The sequence below is a fragment of the Olea europaea genome, chromosome 10, assembly GCF_002742605.1.
Source record: "Olea europaea var. sylvestris chromosome 10, O_europaea_v1, whole genome shotgun sequence".
Lineage (NCBI taxonomy): Eukaryota > Viridiplantae > Streptophyta > Magnoliopsida > Lamiales > Oleaceae > Olea > Olea europaea.
This window is the reverse complement of record NC_036246.1, coordinates 37,719,586-37,743,709: the sequence shown is the minus strand read 5'-3', so window position 1 is coordinate 37,743,709 and position 24,124 is coordinate 37,719,586. Positions and strand designations below refer to the sequence as shown.

The 24,124-nt window shown below is 37.2% G+C and overlaps 2 protein-coding genes across 9 annotated transcripts in view; one reads left to right on the top strand and one right to left on the bottom strand.

The window, feature by feature from the left end:
• LOC111402118 (R3H domain-containing protein 2-like) overlaps positions 1-4,749 on the top strand; it is a 30,706-nt gene extending 25,957 nt beyond the window's left edge. The window contains exon 6 of the mRNA XM_023030198.1: positions 3,716-4,749. Within this exon, the coding sequence (XP_022885966.1) occupies positions 3,716-3,864 (149 nt within the window). The 3' untranslated portion in view covers positions 3,865-4,749. The remainder of the gene's footprint in view (positions 1-3,715) is intronic.
• Positions 4,750-5,100: 351 nt separating this feature from the next.
• LOC111402117 lies at positions 5,101-22,803 on the bottom strand. 8 transcript variants are annotated; one of them, XR_002704187.1, is made up of 11 exons: positions 22,242-22,803; positions 22,064-22,155; positions 21,242-21,942; positions 16,799-16,869; positions 14,108-14,197; positions 13,789-13,962; positions 13,557-13,658; positions 10,972-11,028; positions 6,955-7,084; positions 6,487-6,704; positions 5,549-5,681 (listed from the first exon to the last, which is right to left on the bottom strand). XR_002704187.1 is itself a non-coding variant. In XM_023030192.1 (10 exons), exons 1-10 carry the CDS (start codon positions 22,623-22,625, stop codon positions 5,521-5,523), a joined length of 1,962 nt encoding a protein of 653 aa, XP_022885960.1. In that variant the 5' UTR covers positions 22,626-22,803; the 3' UTR covers positions 5,101-5,520. The 8 variants fall into 8 exon arrangements, 6 of the variants coding, with proteins under 6 accessions (XP_022885960.1, XP_022885961.1, XP_022885963.1 ...); XR_002704188.1 differs by having other exon boundaries at positions 6,487-6,630; XM_023030192.1 differs by lacking the exon at positions 6,487-6,704 and having other exon boundaries at positions 5,101-5,681.
• Between the last annotated feature and the right edge of the window lie 1,321 nt (positions 22,804-24,124).

The following is a 24,124-nucleotide window of genomic DNA, read 5'->3' as shown; positions in this document are numbered from 1 at the left end:
AATGCAAAGAACAAATCATCTACAATCACATAACAATTGGCCAAATAATTATGGAAGCATTCAAATCATATAAATCAAACATTTGTCCAACGAAACTATTGTTGAATTAATGAAATAATGGAAATTTAAATCATCAAAAGGTTCATCAAATTCCTAATGAACAAAAACCCTAGCCTATCATATTTTGAAGAAAATTACAAAAGTTCAATAAAAGAGAAGACATCACCCTATTATAATTGTTGCTTGGAATCTTCAATCTTAATGAAATCCTCCTTCTTCTTGCATAAATTCTTGGATTTTGATGTTCTTGTGTGCCTCTTTTCTCCCAAAAATGTCTACCCTCGTTCTGGACGTGTTTTAGGGTATATATAGCGTGTCCAATTTAGGTAAGAAAGTAGTTGGAGTCGAAAAAGGAAACTGCAGAAAACCTCCCGAAGTTTTTTCTATGCGACCGCATAGAAGAAACCTATGCGGTCGCATAGGTCATTTGAGTTGCCCAATTTTTTTCCCTGTATCCATCTATGCGACCGCATAGATGGTTACACTATGCGGTCGCATAGATGTAACCAACTATGTGGTTTTTACATTTTGGTCCCTGAACTTCCTTGTTGCTTCTCTTGACTTCTTTCTTCGATTTCTTCATCTTTTCAACAAATTTTATCTTCCAATTGATGATTGACACCATCAGTTCTCATGCCCCTCGTTCGGCACATCTTTTGAGTATTTGCGCTTTAGTCCTCCAACTTTCAATTGTCTTCATTTCAGTCTATCTTCAATACTTTCTTCTTCCATTTGTTTTGCTTTGTCATTGAGCTCATACTTGGCATGTTTTCACTCTCGTTTTGCATTTAGCTCAACTTCTCAATATTTGCACCTTCCGTCCTTGAACTATCAAATTATTGCGTTTTGGTCCTTCTTCGGCTCTTTTCTCCTGAATTCCACAATTTCCATTGAATTACCTACAATGCATGAATTTAATTGGATTAAGTCACAATTCAACCATTTTATTCATGTTTAAGTCATGTTTATGAACCAATTAAGTGTGTAAAAACACACTTATCATCTTGTCAACTTTAAAGTGCTATCAGAATTGGAGATTGTGAACCATAGTTATTAAGCATAGCCAGAGCACTGACCTTTTGAATAAAGTCAATAACTAACTAGTGGAACTACCTATTCGCGTAAACAAATAAATTTGTAATTTAAAAGCCTATTTGGGAGTGATTTTGAGAATTAATTTTTTTTACCGTTAGAAGAAAAGTGAGGTCCACCTTTGAGAAAAAATCAAATATGACGGCTGAAATAGTGAAATAAAGGTTAAAAAATCAATTTTTTTGGGGGGAAAAATCACTTCCAAACAGGCTCTAAAAATTTTTGAAATTATTAAGCTCCTGTTTGGTCCTCATTAAAATTACAAACTGAAGTTTGTGGTTGGAAATGGTAATGAGATTAAATTTTGGGATGATTGTTGGTGCGGAGATCAGCTGCTAAAGGAGAGATTCCCTTCTTTGCATCGCATTGCCTCAGTGTCCACTACTATGGTGAGTGATCTCTTAGACATTCATAATGGGAGTTATAGCTGGAATATTACTTTTGGGAGGGATCTTCAAGATTGGGAATTGGAAGATTATTCGCTGTTTATGACCATTTTACATGAGGCTCAAATTTGGGTTGGAGAGAGGGATTGCATCAGGTGGAGGACAGCACAGGATGACATTTTTTCAGTTCGCTCGTACTTTGGTTCCCTCATGGGATGTGTGAATAATTCATTCCCCTGGAAGTTGGTATGGCAGTGTAAATTGCCTTCTCGGGTGGCATTCCTATTGTGGACAGTTGTGAGGGGACAGGTCTCAACGGTGGATAATCTTCGTCGTAAAGGCTTTTACGCAACCGAGTAGTGTTATATGTGCAAGAAGGATGGGGAGACGATCGATCATTTGTTCATTCATTGTGATGGTGTACGTTGGATTTGGAATAGTATACTCAGTTCACAATCTATGGATTTGGTAATGCCTCGTCGTATAGAGGACGTGATACGAGCATGGCGTAGAAAACTTCGGGATAAGGATAGCAAACTAGCATGGCACCTTATCCCGGGCTGCATTGTTTGGTGCGTGTGGAGAGAAAGGAACAACCGTTGTTTCAAAGACCAAACAAAGACAAGAGAGCAGATAAGAGAAATATTTTATTTTACCTTGTATTCTTGGTTTAATGCTGTGGCTAGAAATCCTGTAGATGGGTTGCCTAATTTCATGTTTTTCCTTAATGACTTAAAGTGATTGTACATCCCCCATGTATTCTCTTTTAAGTAATAAAATTATTTGATTACCTATCAAAAAAAAATTATAATTCATTTTTCTCTCTTTTTATCAACTTCACATTCTCCAATAAAATAATATTAAGTGTAAATCCAAAAATTTTTCTTCTTCTTTAACTACACATTTTTCAGAAAAATACTATTCCAAAAATTATCATCTCAAATAATGTGGCCCAAATAGGGGCTAAATATGCCAAACAAACAATTACGTTGTAAAACAATAATAAAAAAATACCAAAAATTGTAATCTATCATACAACAATATTAAATACCACCACGGCTGTGGAAGTTAAATTAGCAGACATTATGTAAAAGAAAAAGTAGTAAGATGATGTAACGTGCCCATACATTTAATACTATAGTAGTAAATGATCATTCTTATAAGCCCTTTTACTTTTGAGTTTTTAGATAAATAATTTTAGAATGAATCAGTATCATATCTTGAAATGATATGCGATTACTTAATAAATGAAATGGGAATGATTATGATTGACAAAAATGTGGTATCCTGGTGGTTAAATACCTCTGCATTTCATTCAGGTCTGCAGTTCTAATCTTGTTTGAGGCCTTTAAATCTTAATTTCAGTTAACAGAATGAACCTCGCCCACCCCCCAGTTTGGTCTCCCTAGAAGGTAAACGGATTTAACCAAAACCAGCATGCACCATCTGGCCCCAACTGGTTTGGTGTTGATATACTCTGACAGCATTACTAGCCTGTCCTAGTGATTAGTTTTGCCACTTCTGACTAACTTTAGTCACTATTTGTGAACGCCAGGTTATTTTGCAATTTGTTGTTTTGTTTCAAAATGAGATCAAAGGAGGAGATAAGAATATCCTGAGTAGTAGGTTTTATATAAAATCTGCCAACTTCAGCAGCAGTAAGAGTTTGCATTCACAATGCTTAGTTTTGCACTATGGACCACAAGTTTTCCATGTGTGCTTTAATTGTCTCAACGTATTCAAAGCTTACTTAGGGGTGGTGTGGGTTATATTTCTTCTTCCTTCATATGGGATGTTCATTGCATGGAAAACCATCAGATTTCCATCTTTTTGATCTGACAAAATGAAAATTAAGTTACAGTATATACTTGCATGTAACGAAGATAAAATCTGATAATTCAAAGTGGATAATTAGATAATTGGCTTTATTTATATGAAATGCTTTATGAATCTGATGTAGGGCAATCCTATTACAAATATCTAACTTCTATCCCATATATAATCGGATTGTCCTACATCATTATCAGTGAATGTTATTGTGTTGGCCTTGTAGCTTTACATAAGTGGATAGATAGTTTAATTATTTGTAATGATTACCCTGAATAGGAGCTGAACATATATATGTAAATATGTTTGTTTTCCTAACAATGCCAAAATAAGCAGTGTGACTCTTGCAGGCCTGAGGGAAAACTCTGCGACTGAATCATCACATGAGAGAAAAATAACTCCTCCTACTTCCAGGGAACGGATCTTTTTCAGAGACGAATGTGAGACAGGGCTGGTAAAGCAGAGGCCACAAAATGATCCTATGGTTGCTGGACGATGATAACCCATGCTCTTGGCCGTAGAATCAAGTCGACAAATCATGAACTTAGCTCAAGAGATAACGAAATGTATGGACATCATGTGAAGGATGTGAAAGAACAATCTGAGGAAGGGTCCATAAAATCGAGCAGTTGTACAGAGACAGAAGTCCCATCTACCACATTTTCTGAGACTGCTAGGTGTAAGGTACACGAGCAAAGGAGTCGAAGAACATCTTCTAAGATAAATTTATCTGCAGAAGAAAGAGATGATAATAACATTCAGAATGACTCTTCTAGAAAAGAGCTTAAGGGAGCTGCAAAGAGATTGTTTGCTCATGCCTTGGGGATTCATCAAAGAGAGGGTAACCCAGCTAAGTGCAACGAAACAAGGCTAATAACCAAACTAAATTGAGGAAGCATCCCATTATTCAATATGTTTGGGAATATGAAGTTGAGTTTGATGAGATTTTAAGAAGCCACTTCCATTTGATTGTTGACTGATTCTATGGTGGTGGTCTTGTGTCTAATAACATAATTTGGCAGAAGCTTTGGTAGCTTTGTGTCCATTCTGGGTAACGAAATTGGAATATTCATCCGTGGAAACTGGCTCGGCTATATTAAGGATGGATTTTAGCAGACCAGTGGCCTTACAACTTTCTTATCCTGGGCCTAACAGGATGGTGTTTATTAAGTCAAATCTAGGTCATATAATTCTTGTATGATAGCTTATCTCTGCCCTCCTTCCAACAATCATGCTGAATCTTTTCTTTCTTCTTCTATAATTTGAGAGCTCCAGAACACTCCTATATCCACACTATCTAACGTACCGTATGCGTTACTATATGTTTTAAAGTAATCTTTTCAATGTAATATGGTTCATTCTATAGCATTATATGTTATGAACATAGATTTCTGTTTGATGGCCATTATTGAGAATAAAATGATATTTCGAACAGTGATTATTTGAAAAATGTGGAGTTAAAAAGTAGTGAAAAGTTTTGTATTTATATGCAAAATATTTTATTTTGTGAATATAGGATTGAAAATACAAGAATTAAAGAATTTTGTTTTAAAAAGGTATAAACAATAGCAAAGTTTGATTGTTCAATTTGTTTGGGAATTGGTGATTGACATCTATTCATACAATTCCATGTCCATTACTCTTTTTCTGTGTTTCGGTCTTCCAAATGAATTTCACAAGACTACAAATCAAACACCAGACCTACGAAACATAAAAATATCAGGACATGCGCCAATATTACAAGCTTGAAAATTAATTGATGATTAGCTGTACATTCTGTTTTAGGGGAAGAAAAAATAGAAACAAATACAAAGAATATCAAGTTATTCAGCCGTCAACTTCTCTATGATATATGCCTATTTGACACTGACTAATTACATTCAGAAAGGTATTTCCCACGGAACGTGATAATATTGCATCACTTCTCTGCATTGCTACAATATTCCTGCCTAAAACATTGGGTGCAGTTACCACAGCCCTCGAATGGTGAATTCTGGTACAAGATAAGCTTTCATACAAGACGCCTTTAATACTTCTAGGGGACACCTCCAGGGATAACCCCAAAATTTTTGAAACACATTCTGGAGATTTGACAGAAATCTGAGTGTTCTGATGCTCAGCTGCTACTTTTACTCACAATATACAGCTTTTAACACTATTTCTGGCTTTGAAACGTGGATGCCTCCTTTTTAGCTGAAGCACGAACCATTGACTCGGTAGCTACTAACTTTTCCCTCAGTATGAAACTATATTCATACAACTTTTGGAGGTTATTTTGAAGATCAATCATACTGATTTCATTAGAAGCCTTCAGTTCTGCAGAAGAAAAGAAACAACGGCAATGTGAAGAACAACTAAGAGGTCTCAATAACAGAAGAATTTTTAAGAACGATTGTACAGGTTATAATATTTTGATGTCCAAAGCAGATTTGCTCTCCATATCCTATATTTATCTGTTTCTTCTCAATTAGGTGATTTGCTCAGTATCTGAACTAACATGAGATGCTGCTAGACAGCTGTGAGCAATCTTCCACTCCCTGCTTCACCCCCAGGTGGGTGACACCCCACATGGTTAAAATAAGAAAATATGAAAAGGAGGAACTGTTGAAGTTGAAAGCCTTAATCAATCAATCACAATCAGAAAAACATGATTGGGAAAATACTCGAACCAAAACAAAAGATTTATTTATTTATTATTATTTTTTTTTTTCAAGTAGCATAATGAAATTTCAAGTTATTCTGCAAAATCAACTGGATAGTATTTGCTCCTTTTCTCAATGTAGTACTTAAAAGTGCACGGGATAGTAACATGTGCCAAGAGCGATGAAGATCCGAGCTTTTAGGTCCTAATACAACTGATCCTAGTGCCAGACATTAAGTGAGATCTGCTTCCGAAATCACTCTTCTTTTCTCTCCATTCCCCTCTGTTGAAATTTCATCTTGAAATAGTTAAATGATGCCTAAGGTTCTAATTACCTTTTTGTAAAGAGAAGCTCTAGGACTACACACGCACTCCATACCCGAAGTCGCAGATATACTCAATAAAGAAGATGGATAGAGATGAACAATCAATTTATCAATTTTTCTCCATTTCACACTCCACGCAGCACAACTCCCTTACCATCACATAGCGTCTTCAATAATCCTGCCATGCTCCACGTCTCTGTTCTCTTCCATTAAGTTTCCATCCATTTGGCTGGTGCTAAATTCGATTTTTCATTTTCCTTCTAATAATGGAAGCAGTCTACCTTTAATGATTATTTGGCTATCATGTAGCATGTCAGTAACACAGTGTAATTAATAATGGTAATTCCAGCCACTCCTCATACTTTCAAAGTACTGAAAAGTGAAACAAATATCTTAAAATCAAAAAGCGAATTTGAAAACTGTTAGGTTGGCATCTAACCATCCTGTTCTTTTCTTCGCTTGGTAAGTAGTTATTATTGGTGTTGGAAACATCTATATATGTATGATTTCATATCTGATCACTTAATGAAGCAAGGAAAACGCGAGGGGTGGGGGTCGTAACTTGTAAACATACATCTCACTTCAAACATGGAAAACCTGAACTTTTGAATCTAGCACTCACCTAATGGTGGAGGTGGTGGAAGATTAACATCAACCACTGGAGATGCTTGGTTACAGAAGAAATCTACCTGACATGAACCAACAATAAGCTCATCTTTTCCAACTTCTAAGTTTCCATGGACCAGATCTTCCTGAATTTAGAGATCACAAAAACATAAGCGGAGCCCAATAGCTTCACATTTGAGAAGAAACTTTCAATCAAAACATTACCTTGCAAAGAAACAAACAAAATTAAAAACATTGCAATAACATTAAACCATCTTCCAGTTGTGCCCCAGTAGCAAAGTACACCAGCTAAAATTGTTGCGCCAGTTTAAACCCTTGGCAGATGATCCAGGATGTTCAAGGACAATTCACTAAGTGCTAACTATGAATATAAATGTCCATAATACACAGAACTCTAACTACGAATCTAGCTCTAATCATCAGAGCTTTGATTACAAGGATCGATTAGGTCCCCTGGATAACACCATTTAGTCATAAGCGGCACTTGTATGTTCAAGAAGAATTCACTAAGTGATAAACTCATTGCACTTGATGATAATGGTATAAATGTCCATAATACACAGAATTCTAACTACGAATCTTACTCTAATCATCAGAGCTTTGATTACAAGGGTCCATTAGGTCCCCTGGATAACACCATTTAGTTATGAGCTGCAATGGTATTTCCTTGTGTTAGGGCTACACGTGGGAGATTGAATTCGATAGGTCTAAGAAGACTAGAGTTTTCAAGAGATTGAATCCTATTTATTCTAGGGTTAGGGGCCCAACACGACAATTTTTTGACCTCTCTCTCTCTCTCAAACATGCACTAAACTATCAGTGTGCGTTTTCTCCTGTCCTGTCCAAGATCCAGTCCAAGCTCTATTTTGAAGGTGTGCACGCCCAACAGTAATTCTACTTGGAGAATATCTGAGAAGATCTAGCAGTTGGAGGCTCGTAGCAAGGCAATATAAACAAAATGGATAAGATCTTCATGGTTCGAAAACTATGCTTCTGCCTTGTTAAGTCTCACAGTTTTAATTCCAACAAAACTGATAAGAATATTATATTTTCTGTCTTTTCACTCAATAATCCTTATTGTGAGGGTTCCTTTGTATAAATAGGAGCAATAGCCCTTGTTACAATGCTGAAAGTCAGCCATCACTGTACATGTATAGAAAGAAAATAAATTCCTACCAATTACAGTGGAAATCTACAACTAATGTGCAAGGTATCTTTTCTCAATTGTTGGCTGTAAATTAGTTACCTTAAATATGTTCGTACAGCACATGTTCATACCCAATTGACATCCCCCCTCAAATTGATGCTAGGTGGTCAACAAGCATCAATTTGCTCATAAGAAAGAGATGGCGTTGTCGTGTCAAGGCTTTGGTGAATACATTGACAATCTGAATATTAGTCGAGATGTGGAAGAGAAATACTATCAGTGTCGAAAGCCTCTCTAATAAAGTAACAATCCACTTCAATATGTTTTGTACGCTCATGAAATACCGAATCAGTAATCTAAATAGCACTTGTGTTGTTCGTATGAAGAGAAGTAAGTTCAGACTGAGGGAAGCCAAGTTCAGCTAACAATCCACGAAGCCAAACAATCTCAAAACAAGCAGTGAACATGGCACGATATTCTGTTTCAGCCAATGATTTGGACACCCGGGCCTGCTTTTTACTTTTCCAGGAAATTAAAGAATCACCCAGAAACATACACCACCCTGTAACAGAACGACGAGTATTAAGGCACCCAAAAACATACACCACCCAATGAACATGGCACGATATTCGGATTCAGCCAATGATTTGGACACCCGGGCCTGCTTTTTACTTTTCCAGGAAATTAAAGAATCACCCAGAAACATACACTACCCTGTAACAGAACGACGAGTATTAAGGCACCCGGCCCAATCCACATCACTAAATGCCATAAGACAAATAGGAGAGCCAGCAAGAAAAAAAATCCGTGACGAGAAGTACCCCAAAGATACCGAATGATGCAGCTAACAGCCCCGAGATGGAGATGTCGCGGAGCTTGCATAAATTGACTGACTTGCTGGACAGCGAATGATATATCGGGTAGGGTGATGGTCAAGTAATTGAGGCTCCCAACTAATTGCCGAAAGATAGTGGGATCGAGAAGATCACCCTCCTTACGATGTTATTTCACAATCGATCAAGATAGTTACCGACTACTCCCCAACCCCACCTTTAAGGTTAATGATCCTTGGAGTAGCCAACCCGACCATTGAGTTCAAGGATAACTCTACTTTTTTTGCCACGATTTCTAGTTGTTCCTTCGCCAGTGGCTCCTCCCCCTTGCCGTCACCCTCCTCTTCTTGTTGCACTAACAAAATCCTTAACTCCCTATTTTTGCACTGATGTCCGTAGGTGTACTCCTCATCACACTGAAAGCATAACCCCTTCTCCCGTCGTAGCTTTAATTCTGTGTCTGTCATAAGGCGGGTGGTGTATTCTCGCTTGGGTGCAGTCAGCTGTTCTTCTACCATCACCAATCTCATAAGAAAGGCCTCGCCCCTTTTTCCCTCCATGCGATTTGGGTTAAAACCCATTTTAACATTATAGGCTGGGTTCTTTTTCATGGGCTGAGTAATCAAATTCCTGTCCTCTATTCTTTGGGCCATCTCCATTAATTGGGCCAGACCATTTGCACAGAGTAACCAGACCTCAACCAGAATCTCTAGCTTTAATCCGTTGATGAACATGCCTTCCAACACTTCTTTTGACATTCTCGACAATGGTGCGGCCAACGCCTCGAACAACTTCCTGAATTCGGCCACAGAGCTCCCTGCTTAACGGCGAGAACTTTCTTGCATAGGCTGCCCTCCTAGGTGGAGCGGAATCCCGACAGGAGCTGTTGCAGGAATTGTCCCTAATTGGCAAACGGGGTCCTAGTTTCTGTCCTTTGGAGCTAAGATAACGCATCTCCTTCCATACTCACCCTAATTGCTCCGAGCTTCTCCTTCTCTATTAACTCATTTACTTTAAAGTGTTGTTCAGCCCGAAATAACCACCCATCGGGATTCTCCCCAATAAATATGGGCATTTCTAGCTTCCTTACCCGCCTCCAATTACTCCCAGTAATGAGTCATACCCACTGTTATTACTTGCTTCCCCAGACCCTTCTGATGCCTTTCCCGTCTAAGGTGTTTGATGATTATTTTGGAATTGATTTGTAGGTGCTGATTTCCCTATAATACATCCGGTTCCATGAAGATAGTAGGTGCCTTGATAAGGCAGCACACTCTAATGAACTCCTCGCTCCCTCTCTAAAATTGCCTACCTTGTCTACTCTTCCTCTTCCTAGTTATAACCCTTTTCTAACCAACTCTGCCAGTCACCCCTACTATAACACCTTTTGTTATTTTCCCCCAATAGCTCCTCCTTCCCACTTTTGAATTCTTCTAGAATAGGTAAACCATATAGGAGGCCTATCAAAGAATAAGGGCATGATCGTTGAGATACAATACCTTTCTGGTTTAAGAAATCATGAAATATATATATATATATATACACACACACACACACACGAGATGTATTCCCCACCAGAATGAAATCGTAAAATTTTTATATTGGTAGAAAATTAGGTCTCAACATATGTCACAAAAGTTTTGAAGATTGAAAGTACATCAAATTTAAAACGGAAAAAGTAGATCCATGTGTATCTACTATAATAATCAATAAAAGTCATGAAATATTTATACTGAGCATGAGCGGTTATAGGCGTAATACCCCAGACATCACTATGCACAATGTTAAAGCTCTTTTCAGCATGACTACCATGAGAAGGAAAAGGAAGAATCTTACTCTTTCCAAATTTGCATGTAGAACAATCAAAGCACAGATTATGAGAAGAATTATTTTTATTGCCCAACAAACCAGAATTTAATAAATAAGACAAAATAGTAGAGTTTGGAATGCCCAAGCGTTTGTGCCGGAGTTCACTTTTTTTGTTAACAGTCATTTAAGCCAAAGATAAGCAACTAGGAATAGAAAAATGTACTGGAAGCAATCTTTCAACTTTAGGCCCCTTCGCGAGTATCTTCCCCGATACCTGATCCTACACAAAACAACCATTATGAGAGAAATGAACATCACAGTTGTTATCAACGAGTTGGCCAACTGAAATAAGACTTTTAGACAAACCAAGAGATATGAAAACATCTTGAAAAACAGAATTAATGTTATCAATAGCTAAATGACTCCCATTAGCTACTTGAATATGAGACGAGCCTTGATACGGGCGGAGGCACCAAATTCAACTAGCCAAGACCAAGATGAAGTATTATGCTTACCTTGAAGTCCTAAAGCAGAAAAAGCAGATACAATCATTTGTTGCACCATTTCAGGCTTTGATGCTCGGACTCTTCGAAATGGTTGGAGTACCCGAGTTGGACACGACACGACGTGGGTATGAGTATGGGATATGTGTCGGATCCTTTAAATTTAAACCGGACATTTCGCCCTTTTTTACTTCTTTTTTCTTTTCCTTTTCTTTCCCGTTTCCTATAATTGAAAACTAAACCCCAAAATTGTATTTTATTAATCTTAACATCTTATTTAATACTCATTTCCTTTTTTGTGAACTATTGATTTTAACCTATTCAAAGTGACATCTTAGGTTAATAAAAAAAATTGAAGCTTCAAAGACGTACCCACGTACCTGTGTCCGAAATTTGGATTCTTTTTAATCATGTCCCCGTATCCTACATTTTAGAAAATAAAAGATCCGACACTTAGATATGTACGCGTACCCATACCCGATACCCGTACCCAAGTCCGAGCATCATAGATTTCAGGAGTAACAACGGATTGTGCAACAGCAGAGGATGCCTCAGGAGGCAGTGTGTTGACGATACTTGATATGCATTTGTCCAACGATTTCGAGGTCGAGTAGGAGTCTTTGATAATATGTCCCGACTTCTTACAATAATTGCAAGACTTCTTAGTACAATGAGTAGCAATAGGTCCATAGTCCTTGCAGCTGAAGCGTGACCTTTTGCATATCCCTTCCCTTGCTTTTCCCGTGAGCTACGTAAGTGACAACATTAGGAGTCATGTGATGCTGCTGAAAAATGGACTGTGTTGTGAGACGTTGCTCTTCACGGAATAACTCCCCAAAGCATACATCCAAAGAAGGATGCGGATCACGATTAATCAAATTTGAGCGAGTTGCCTCAAGTTTCGTTCGTAATTTCATCATAAACTGATCTTGCTTGCTCTGTTCATGAACAACCTGAATGGCAGCTTGTGATTCAGCTGGTACCTTAGCATAAATAATGTTAGTAAATTCACCCCCATAAGTTTTGAAACCCAAAAAAGTAATCCAGGAGGTGAGATTGCCCTTGAGTGTGTAATTTGCAATTCATACTCCAATTGAAATCATCAGGCTGTTTGTTCTTAATTGTAAATCTTTTTTAAATTCTCCCCCACATATCCTTAGCAGTTTTATCCTGTCTCAAATTTAGGACAATCATAGGATCAACATATCCTAAAATCGATGTCATAACTCTAGCATTTTTCACTGTCCATTGAGCCAATTTGGTGGCCTCAGTAGGAGCTGGGTCAGTTCCATCAATGTGTCCCCATAACTCTTTTCCCATAACAAATAATCAAAATTGAAATTCCCATGCAAAATAATTTTTAAATTAAAGCGCACTCCAAAAGAGTCGGACATGTTGATTGACATGATACTCATAATAGTAATACTAATAATTAATTATTTTTCCAGCAAGCCTACGCTATTGTAAGACCAAATTAATCATTCATGAACCTAGAATAGATCCTCAGCAGTCCACAAAATTCACAAAACCAATTCAAGTTAAAATTTCAAGGCCCAAATAAATCAACTATTGCAGGCCCAGATTTTAAGTCACGCAATTTTAAAATATCAAAGTTCAATCCTAGAGCCCAATTATCCAAGGCACGCAGGTCTCATTTATACCTTTTTCACAAAAGTGTTGTATTCACCGATTCCTCGCCCTCTGGTCACCACAGATTCCGGCTAGCATTCGACCACCCGAAGATGATTTGGCAAGCGTCGGCCACTACAGTGCACACCGACCAGAGAGCAACCAAAATCTGCTGCCCTAGAAATTCGCAAGCAAGCTCCGACTGTCCCAGGATCACGAACAAATTCCGACTACCACATGAAGATATCGGAATATCCCAGAAGGCTATCGAAATAGCCTGAAACTCAAAATTGAATCCTAATTCAAATAACTTAGCAGTGATACCATGACAAAAATCTTATATTTTCTGTCTTTTCCCTCGATAATCCTCATTGTGAGGGTTTCTTTGTATAAATAGGAGCAATAGCCCTCGTTACAATGCCGAAAGTCAGCCATCACTGTACATGTATAGAAAGAAAATAAATTCCTACCAATTGCAGTGGAAATCTACCGCTAATATACAATGTATCTTTTCTTAATGTTGACTGTAAATTAGTTGCCTTAAATATGTTCGTACAATACGTCCATATCCAATTGACACCCCCCCCCCTCTCAAATTGATCCTAGGTGGTCAACAAGTGATCTAAAACATAGAACATTCTCATTGGAAAAAGAAACAAAAATAACTGTAACTCACTGGTTCATTTCTTGAACATGGTTTCCTCGGTTCCAGGTCTGGTGCATGATGAGTTGAGCAAGATTTAAACTCTTGAGTTTGAACATTGTCTGGCACACCAACCTGAAGTGATCCATTTATAAAATTAAGGGCATAAGATAAATTCATAACATCAATACAAGATGATATCATGACCATATACTAGTATTGCTCAGACACAAATTTTCACCATATCCGCACTGGAAAAACTTACCTTTCTGCTCAAACTAACACCATCAATCCTGCTTGACAGCCTTCGTCTATGGGAAGGCCCACCTGGGTGGAATGATTCCATCCCAACAGCAGGGAGACATGCCATATTTTTCTCAGTACCAAATTTGTCATCCAATGAGCTAGATCCCCATGTGAACATCACATATTTTCTCAACTATATAAAGATATAATCAAGTTAAAGTTACTTTAGCAGATTCAATCAGAACAATAATAAGAATAAAATCCAAAAATCGAAGAGCGTTAAAGTGAAATCAGGCCCTTAATTCTTCACCATTTTTGAGGAATATAAGAAAACTCACTTTCTCCCAACGTTCTTGAGCTTTACGACGATTTCTGATCTTTCGCATTATGCTATCCTCATTGCGAAGCCTCTTGATTCTATGCTCACACTATAAATGAAAACTAGCAGGAGAATCAGAGAAGTACACAACTCAGTATGCTACTCTAACACTTAGACTTGAATTTTTTATTCACTAGGTTGAAAGAGTATATGCTTCAGAAGATAGATCACTATTCCCAGACACTTTAATTTGGATTGAAAAGGTTTGACATCTTAGCCCATTTGGCTCATGTTTATAAATTATTTATAAACACTAAAACCACTTCTTATACAGACATTTCGAGGACCCACTTATCCACCATTCATTTCTATCTGTTTATAATTAAAACCGTTTTTAAAGACTTCCCAAACATGCTTTTAATTTAATTACTTTTGAGAGATTGTCCTCAAGCTGAGGAATGCCCCTTCTTGGTTTCATTTGATTTTGACGTTTGAAGAGAAGTTTCACGGCTCGAACTAGGTTTAACTTAATTTCTCAAGACTGAAAGCATAATACATATTGGATTCAATATAACAAAATTAGCAAACATGTGAACATCAAAATCAAATAAACCAACGGAAAAACCAAATCAGTTTCAATGGGATCAGCCAAGTTGAGTTGTTTATATCAATTTTTTTCTCTCTATAAGGACATGCATAACTGACACTAGCTATTAGCACTCACCTATTTTGCAATGATGGATATGCTCGCTCTTCATAATTGTAAACCAAAAGAATCAAATGTTGGAAAAAGTGCCATGTGAGGCCTCTTGTTTTCAACTTTTTCACAGACAATAAACCGTGTTCTTTTTCCCCATTTGTGTAACAACGTGCAGGATATTCAGGCCTTTATTGGCTTTTCAATTTGACATAGGATAATCCTATTTTAAGTAGGATAGAAGTTAGTTATTTTATTTATTATAGGATTTCTTGTTGTAATATGGTTTTATCTCTTTTTCTTCTTTCTTATTTAGAATAGAATCCTTTTTCTTTTAGGATTTTCGTTTCTTTCCTTACACTAGTAAAATTAGGGAATTATTTTGCTTATATAAGCAAAGGAGTCGTTCACCATTCAAGCAACCAATTTGTTATCATCAACTTATGCTCTACAAATTTTCGAGTTTTCAACTTTATTCTTGTTTCAAGAATTTTAAGTCCGCCTTTGCACTAAAATTGATATCAGAGCAACATTTTCCCTTAGCTCATGGCCGCCTATGGTGGTAGTGATATGCATCCTCGTAATGAGGATCGATAGATTGCAAATTACCAAACCTGATCTAAAATCTGGAGCAAAGGATTAATAAGTTTGAAGATGCTGTGAACAAACATTTGCAGATTCTGACTGCTATGAATGTTGATTGTTTCAACGAATCCAGAACATGACAACAGGTGGCTAGAGATTTTCCACAAGTCCAAGCTAGGTTCGAATTCTTACAATGTGACGTAGAAATTTTGGATATCTTTCTTCCTAAATTAAATTTTTCCTGTTCAACCGAACTCGAGAATGAGGTTTTTCCAAGCGAAGGTGATTGAAGTATGACAATCCTATTTTAAAAAGGATAGAAGTTAGTTATTTATAAAAATATTTCTTTATTTAATAAAGCTTTATCTCATTTTCTTCTCCTTTCTTATTTATAATAGGATTTCTTTTGTTTTTAGGATTTTAGTTTTCTTTCTTATATTGGTGAAATAATTAATAATTATAAAAAATAAAATTTGTTCCTATATAAACAAAAAATTTGTACACTTTCCAAGCTACCAATTCATTATTATCAGTTATTTTCTACATATTTTCGAGTTTTTCAACTTTATCCTTGTTTCAAGAATTTTAATTTCGCTTCCGAACCACAATTGATCTGAATCTCAACTTTTTTGAAGTAATATTTTTGCAACATGTTGACCGCAAGTTGTATTGTACACCAAAATGGCAATGACTTTGGCCACTATTGATGCATTTTCCTTCAGATACATATCATCACACATATGCCAACACATAATCAAACACCTGTTGCATTCTTCCAAGGCTATCAAAGCAAGAGTAAAAAGTTACCTCACTCGATAATGAGAATATTTATTGAAAAATCCGAAGGTTGCAATTTCGACTAGTATCCTCTTTGGCTTGAAAAGATCAGTAGTAACTGCTTATTTCTCATTAGAATTTGAAGTCAACAGTTATTAGTAGTAGTTAGACTCTCTTCAAATTAAACGAGCTAAAGAAGTTATTGAGTGCTTTGAGTCCTTTGCGCTTATTCTTTTCTGTTTTTCAAGTAACATCCGCGTGCCTACGTGGGAGGTTTGGCATCAACCTGTACCTTGTCTAATGTCCATTGACAGGAATATTATTAGTACAAAACGAGGGAGACATACCAGTTACATTCTCTAAATCACAACTAGGGGATCTATACATATTCTTGTGTGCACAAGACTATATCCAAGCTAGTAAGAAGTGCCTGTAGAACTCCATGACAAAAGAAGATAACTTTACCAGAGAGGATCAAGTGAATAGCAAGCAAGCTAAGATAAAGTAATTGCTGAAAAAAAATATTCATGAGCTAAATATGGACAAGTTGGCAATGCAAGAAAAATTATACAGAACATTGCAGATAATCAATTATAACTGGAGAAAAAGAAAAAACCAATGGAACAGGAAAATATAAGATTAGAAACGTACTTGGACCAAGAAGAAGAAAAAAATACCAATACAAGTGCAATAAAGGCCACCCAAATCAGCAAGGAAGCTAACTGCATTGTTGGTAAGAAAAATGTAAGTCAAATTACTGACTACAGAAAATAGAACTCAAAGGTAATGAAATTAGGAGTCAAAACCGGAATGACAAACTTATAAAGTCCTCAGCCAAATAATTTAGCAAGTTTATAATTTCCAAAGATGAAATACTCCAAGCGAAGCCTGATTCTCATGATAAAGAAAGCAAATAAAGCCTTAAAAACAAAAGAAACAATAATTAAATTACATTCAAAATATCTACAGAGCAGAATCAGAATGGCCTTTCCTTGAAGCTGATGAGGTAGGTAAACATTACTCCCCCTTTAGCTGATAAGACAATGCTGCAGCTTTCAGAACGAGGAAGATAGAAAGAAGATTAATGCATGGGCAGATGCTCTTATTATTAGAGCGAGAGGTTTGACAGATGGCTATATTCCACCAGTTATGGAGTTCCTGTGTGGAAACAAAAGAATCAAGCTGGGTTTTTCCCCTTGGACAAAAATGCATCCACCAGAGACAGAGTTGAGGAAAACAATGGTAGGGAGAGTCCTATTGTAGTAGGTGACATGAGATCAGAGAAGAAAAGGGTGGCAGCTTTGGATAATATGAAGCTGGAAGGTCAGAATTTCAAAACGTACAAGCTCCCAGGAAGCACGTAATTTTCAGAGTCAGTTATCTGAGCTGGAGTTAATTAAAGAACATGCGAAGCATGAGGAATCAAGAATTTGGAGCAGCAGATTAGCAATAGTAAGGCAATGGAATTGGTGCGGTACAGTAATGGACTTCCTATGGTGGCAACTTCTAACAAGGAAAGAAGTGGGCTTTTCAGAATTGCAGGCTGAATTGATCTGGGAATAATTTGTTGTCCAAAGCTTACTCTGTATTTATATCTAGTCAAATTTTCAATTCCAGCCATTTTCCTAATTTTAACCATTGTAAGAACAAGAAAAAACCAGTCAAACTAGTTCAGAATTGCAGGCTGAATTGATCTAGAAATAATTTGTTGTCCAAAGCTTACTCTGAATTTAAATCTAGTCGAATTTTCAATTCCAGCCATTTTCCTAATTTTAACCATTGTAAGAACAAGAAAAAAACCAGTCAAACTAGTTTAGAAAATGATCTTAAATTTGACAAAAACAAAAGTTTCAGTGGTGGCTTTCATGTGTCTATGGTCACAACGGTTAGAGAGTGCTATGTCTATTTTGGGCTGAATTGATCGGTATAACATCCGTACGTTGTAAGTTTTGGTGTTTAGCAGAGATTTCAATGTAGCAATGGCGTGCCAACTGCATTTTAATAAAACCATGCAGAAGTTTGATAAATTTATCATAGCAAAAGAATTGATAGACCTGCCAACGAAAGAATGAAAACTTCACAATCATTGTCTGGTGGAAACTGGTTATTCAACTTTAAGTCAGGGTCGACTCCATTTTGATGGGCAAACAAGCGGCTTGATCATAAGCTATGCAATTTCATACTGGTGGTCGAAGGGCATCCTTCATGTTTGGCAGGGGTACAAATTTATGTAGATGCTTAAAAATTGCAAAGAATAAATTAAAAAGAAAGTCAATGTTTCTAAGAAGGATTCAGTTGGACGAAGATGAAACACATTTGACTTCAGTCAGGATTTTAAAGAAGAAATATGCTCTTTAAAATGAAAATTTGAAGATCTTTTAGCGAGAGAGGAAATGTCTTTGAGACAAAACACAAAAATCAAGCAACCAAAAAAAGTGATACCAGTTCTAGATTATTTCATTTTGAGGTAGTCAAAGAAGGGTTATAAATTGCATTATTAACCTGCAAAAGCAGGATGAAAGTTTGTAACGTAGGGAGTTGATTGAATGGTAGGACTTGGTCAAAAGATTTTGTTCAGCTCAAGGTGATGCATCTTGTGTAGTAAATGATATTACACTTGCAAATAACATCTTTCATATGAGTGGTGCTGAAAAAATACTACAATAAATTTATAAGCTTTCAGTTAGTTATCTGGCTTAATAATTAATTAGACTTGAGAAACTTTGACCAGAGTGAGTGTTTAAAGAGGGCAAGGTAGTGGCAGAGTAGAATTGTGGAGTGAGGAGATGTCCATTAAAGTTCCTTGAGTGTTTAAAGAGGGCAAGATAGTGGCAGAATAGAATTGTGGACTGAGGAGACGTCCATTAAAGTTCCTTGAATTCCGTTGAGGGGTGAACCAATTAAAATAGAACTTTGGGATTTTGTCTTCCAAAGCGGAGATCCCGGATTTGGATGCTTCACGTAGCACCTTGCCAGATAAAAAAACCATCACCCTTGTTTGCCCTCCTATATTTTAAAACTCATTTTTACTCAAGCTCATTTTCAACCACAAATTTTTTGGGATCCACAACTTTCATCAACTTTTTAACCACATGTTTCATCAAATTTTATCAAAATCTAATAAAAACATATTTAGCCAAATTGTTCAGGGGCTAAATGTCATGAAGAGGTTGGATGGGTGACACATTGGCAGAGTTGAAGAATCAAGCATTATTTTTTTCTCTTTCTGAGAGTAGGAAAGGGTTATGTTTCTAGCAAATTGTTTAGAGCCATTTTGTGAAAAGCAAGGAAGATATGACAAAAGGGCATTTCATTGCTTGGAATTTTCAAAATCGACAAGTAAATATGGTTTAGGTACGGGGAACTTGAAACACAAAAGATATAGCAAATATAGGAAATTGCCAAGTGGAAGGAGATTCCCTTTGGTACAAAATCCAATTAATTTACGGGGCTTAAGAGTAAGTATAAGTTGCATAGCAATGTACCAGACACAAAAGAAGCAGATGGATTTTCAACTAGGTATCCTTGGAAAAATATTTCACATTTTACACAGCATTTCTTTAATGAACGAGATTGAAACAGTAGCTGGGAGAAGATCGAATTTTGGAAAGTGGTGTGGAATTAGAGGGGGAAGCCTTTGCTCTTCTCTTTCTGTTGCTATTTCATCTGAATTCCATTGAAGAGTTCCTATTTCTCTTTTTTCTTGAGATGGGAAAACGATAATGTACTAGGGTCAAGCATGACAATTCTAATCAGTTGAAAAGAAGTGAGCAAAATCAAACCATATAACCTAAGCGTCAGCTTTTATCCCTTTAAATGGCTAAGGAGAAAATGGAACAGAAAGTTTTCACTGGGAGAGCAGTTTACAGTGTCTAAGTATGCTTATTTCTTTACTTTTACATCTCTTGTCATGTTCTTCCACCACAGTACTAAAAAAAATAAGAATATGATGTTCTTCAACAAACCAATGTAATGTTGAACAAGTGGACCTCTTAAGCTTCTAGATCAAATTCATTAGGTCAGCAAGATCAAGAGGCTTTTATTACAAACTTACGCACTATCCTGGGATTCAAACATTTACAAGGGTAATTGGTTTCAAGGGGCCAAGGATCAGAAGAAGTTTAAGCTCAGGTAATGTAAACAGTGGCGTGCACAATAAAACACAATTACTGTTGTTTTAAAACACAATTACTGTTGATTTAGAGCAGAGAAAGTTGGAACTTTGTAAAGCCTTCTGGATAAGGAAGTAATTGTTTGAAACATGAAGAACAATAAGAAGAGAGGGAACAAACACTAGCAATGTCATCTAAATTTTAAAATCAAGAACCTTGACTTATACCACTTCATTGAATGAAGGTTACGTTGATGTTGTGCTAGAGGAAAACAAAAATAAGACACACACCTTGACATGCCAAATATTGAAAAATGTAAAACTCCATCAGCATATTCATTACAGCCACTGAGTTATTTGGAGGTAAACCTATTGATAAATGCACTGAGGCTTTCTCAAACTGAATTTGGGGTTCTACCATTCTTCATGTGAATCTGTCAAAAGAAGCTTTCGAAGCTTCCTTTTTGCATTCTTAGGCAAGCATATGACTATGTTCTTGCTGTCTTTTGTGGACTTTGCTCCTTACAGTAATTAACTAGCTGCTTCTTGTTATAAATTCAATTTTGTAATAAGAAAAGGTAGTTTTTAAAAAATATTGCATTGCAAAGAAAGCCTGCCAAAACTGCCACTAGCATGTAGTTTCAATAATCCCATGTTTGTGATATTGATAACTGAGAAGGGAAATTACAAAGGAAGCATGCACGTCAACTCTGAGAACCATAAAAGCAGATAATGAATTAAAACAGATAATTATAAGGACTTCATTTAAACACAAAGTCACAAACATATAATTCACGTAATCTCAACAAAGTTCAACAATTGATGCAAAGTGAATTTTTTTCTCCAAATAATATGAAACCCGCACTTCAGTTAACATGATAATGCACTGCACAAGGTAGTAGGATTTAAAATCTGCAAGGCAAGGAATAAAATTCAGAGAATATATAAATAAGAGAGCATATAAGTTTATGGAAATTACTCACCAGGTCCTAAAATATTTTGATCATCAATCTCAACAATATATGAAGAGAGGAAATTCACATACAATGTAGTGTTGATAAATCCATCATTGGAGTTTTCAAGAGACGTTTGAAGCTGATTTATCTCACTAAAAGATGAACCGGGGAGAAACTCATGAAAAAGAGGTTGGATGAGCTTTAGATCTCGTAAATTATGGTATATTCTAGGACATAAATTGAATTTCAGTATATTTGGGAAGGCCCCTCTGAAGGTAACAGGTTTGTCATCAAAGTTGCTGGCATTTTTTAGCGTTCCACTGACAAAACTCAAATGCTTCTTATCTGCATGGCTCTTTGCAGTAAGGTTGAACTGAAAGCCAATGGCAGCTGCTGGATTATTGGGAAGATCAATGAACTGCCAGGAGACGTACAAAATGTCTCGAGTAAGCTGGCAGTTGTTGCACTTAAGAGTAATTGTAGGCCCCTTGGTGGTGTTTAGACAAGAATAGTTAGCAAAGTTTGACAAAGAAGTGACTCTGTAATCAATGAAGCCAGGATTCCCTGTAACTAAAGTCCCGAGACCTCGCAATTGAGCACAGCTCATACTAGAAATAGTAGTAATATTGAACTCTAGGTCATTCAAGAATGCCGCTAGATCAGGTCCATTTGTGGCTCTAACATTATGAACCTCAACGCTCCTCTTCGATAAGATCTGGTAGAGCAACCTGTAGGTTAAAAATAACACAAACCATAAATATAACAAGCAGAGGTAGGTCCCTCAAGATGGATAAAAAGCAGTAGAAAAGTAAACTGCGCAACAAAATTAACCATGATAATATTACTCACGCAGCGAACAAACCAATAAAGAGCATCCAACTAGCAATCGAGAAAGTCCCACCAAGCTCTGTTTTCCTTTTCTTCACCACCTGCTGGTCTTCCTACCCAAACCCATAAATAGTACCATCAATTGGATAAGCAAATTGACAATATCAGTAACTGAGGAATTGATTAGTAGACGACTTACAAGCCAGTGCCGAGTAGCGAAGGAGATGTCAAGACGGCTAATCCACCAGCGAATCTTGAACCAGGGTGAGCGGCCATCGTTTCCAAGGGGAAAGAGGCGGAGGAGGAGGCAGAAGCCGAGCCAGAAGAGGAGCATAGCAAGAGTGGCCTCTAAGAAAACAGCCTGCGACTGGGTAAACTTCTTGATGGAGTTAAAGGAGAATATGGTCTCAGGGAATGCCAGAGTAGATTCAGAATCGACGCCGCTGTTCTGCTCCACTGCCGAGCCCAACTCAGCCAATAGCCCACAGCTGTTGCTGCTGAGATTGTAGAAAAAGCCAGGGTCGCATGCACAGAGAGTGCCGTTATAGCGGAAGCCATGTCTTGGGCATTGCACTGCTTGCATTGATGACTGAACTTAGATACTTAACGATTTATTACCAAATTGACAGTGAAATTTATGGAATTTGTCTGTAAGAAAAGGAGGTGAAAGGGAAAGTGGAAAGAAATTCTAGAAAATGAATATGATTGAGGTTGCGTAGAGCGTTGGACAGAGGGTCAAATCAGTCCCCAGTGTACCCTTCGCGTCGACCGCCAACTTGTCCGATTTGCCCGCAGATCAAAAGTATTTGGAGTTGGGTTAATTTCAGAAACGGTCACTGAACTTATCAAAAAATTACAAAACGGTCACTAAAGTTTAAAATTTTCAGCAATGGTCACTGAACTTCCGGGTGGTTACACTAATGGTCACTTAAGTTCAAAAAATTTCACAAATGGTCATTGAAGTTACCAAAATGATTCTACTTCAAACTTATGGACCAAAACACGTGACCAATAAATATTGAGGACCTCAAGGGCAAATTTTCGGCCAAAATGAATTTCCCAATCGTCCAAAACTGCCCCGACTTTTCTCCAAATTCGTCCAACTCCATTGACGCCCATGTTAATCACACAACACATATCGCTCAAGCTCATCTAGACGCATCAATCCATGTTCATTTAACAACAAACAACCAAGAAAATCGAAATATAGAGCCTTTTTTCGAAACAGCGAACTCGCGGCCGACTAACTCGTTTTTCGGCGACGGTGGTGGTTCCCATGATCGCGGAACACCTATCTTAGCATCCTCTTTCCATGAAGCACCTATTCCAGCCATGGGGTCATCACCAATTTGGGTGCAAAGTGGATGAACAGGTCGGACATTTCATACGCAAGGCAGCCCGGTTTGTCCACCTTCAATTGAGGTTTCTACACCGTCCCAATCATCAAATTCACCCTTAATATCTTCAATTCAGGTTGGCAGTATGCTGGGTCATAAATCAATTGCACCAATTAACCATCAAATTGAGCCAGTTTCTGGATTATTTGCACCAAGTCCGCTCGCGAGAAAATGAATTTCATCCATCAATTGGAGGCTCCAAGGTGACCCAATATGCAAATCAACTTGGGGAAACTGACATTCAGGTTCAAAAGAGGCTGGGTAACCGCTCAATTACAGAAATTACGGCTCTAATTTACCAAATTTTGGAATTAAAAGTCGCCGGGTTTGGGGGTTTTTTGGTCGAAAATTTGCACCTGCGGTCCTCAATATTCTTTGGTCACGTGTTTTGGTCCTTAAGTTTGACGTAGAATCATTTTGGTAACTTCAGTGACCATTTGGAAAATTCTGTAAACTTAAGTGACCATTAGTGTAACCACCCAGAAGTTCAGTGACCGTTGCTGAAAATTTTAAACTTCAGTGACCGTTTTGTAATTTTTTGATAAGTTCAGTGACCGTTTCTGAAATTAACCCATTTGGAGATAGAGATTATTAAACGGTTAAATTCTTTTTGAGTTTTCACCTCATTCATTGTCCCATTACTATCTTAATTTTTAAGAGACTGTTTATGGGATAAATTATAAAA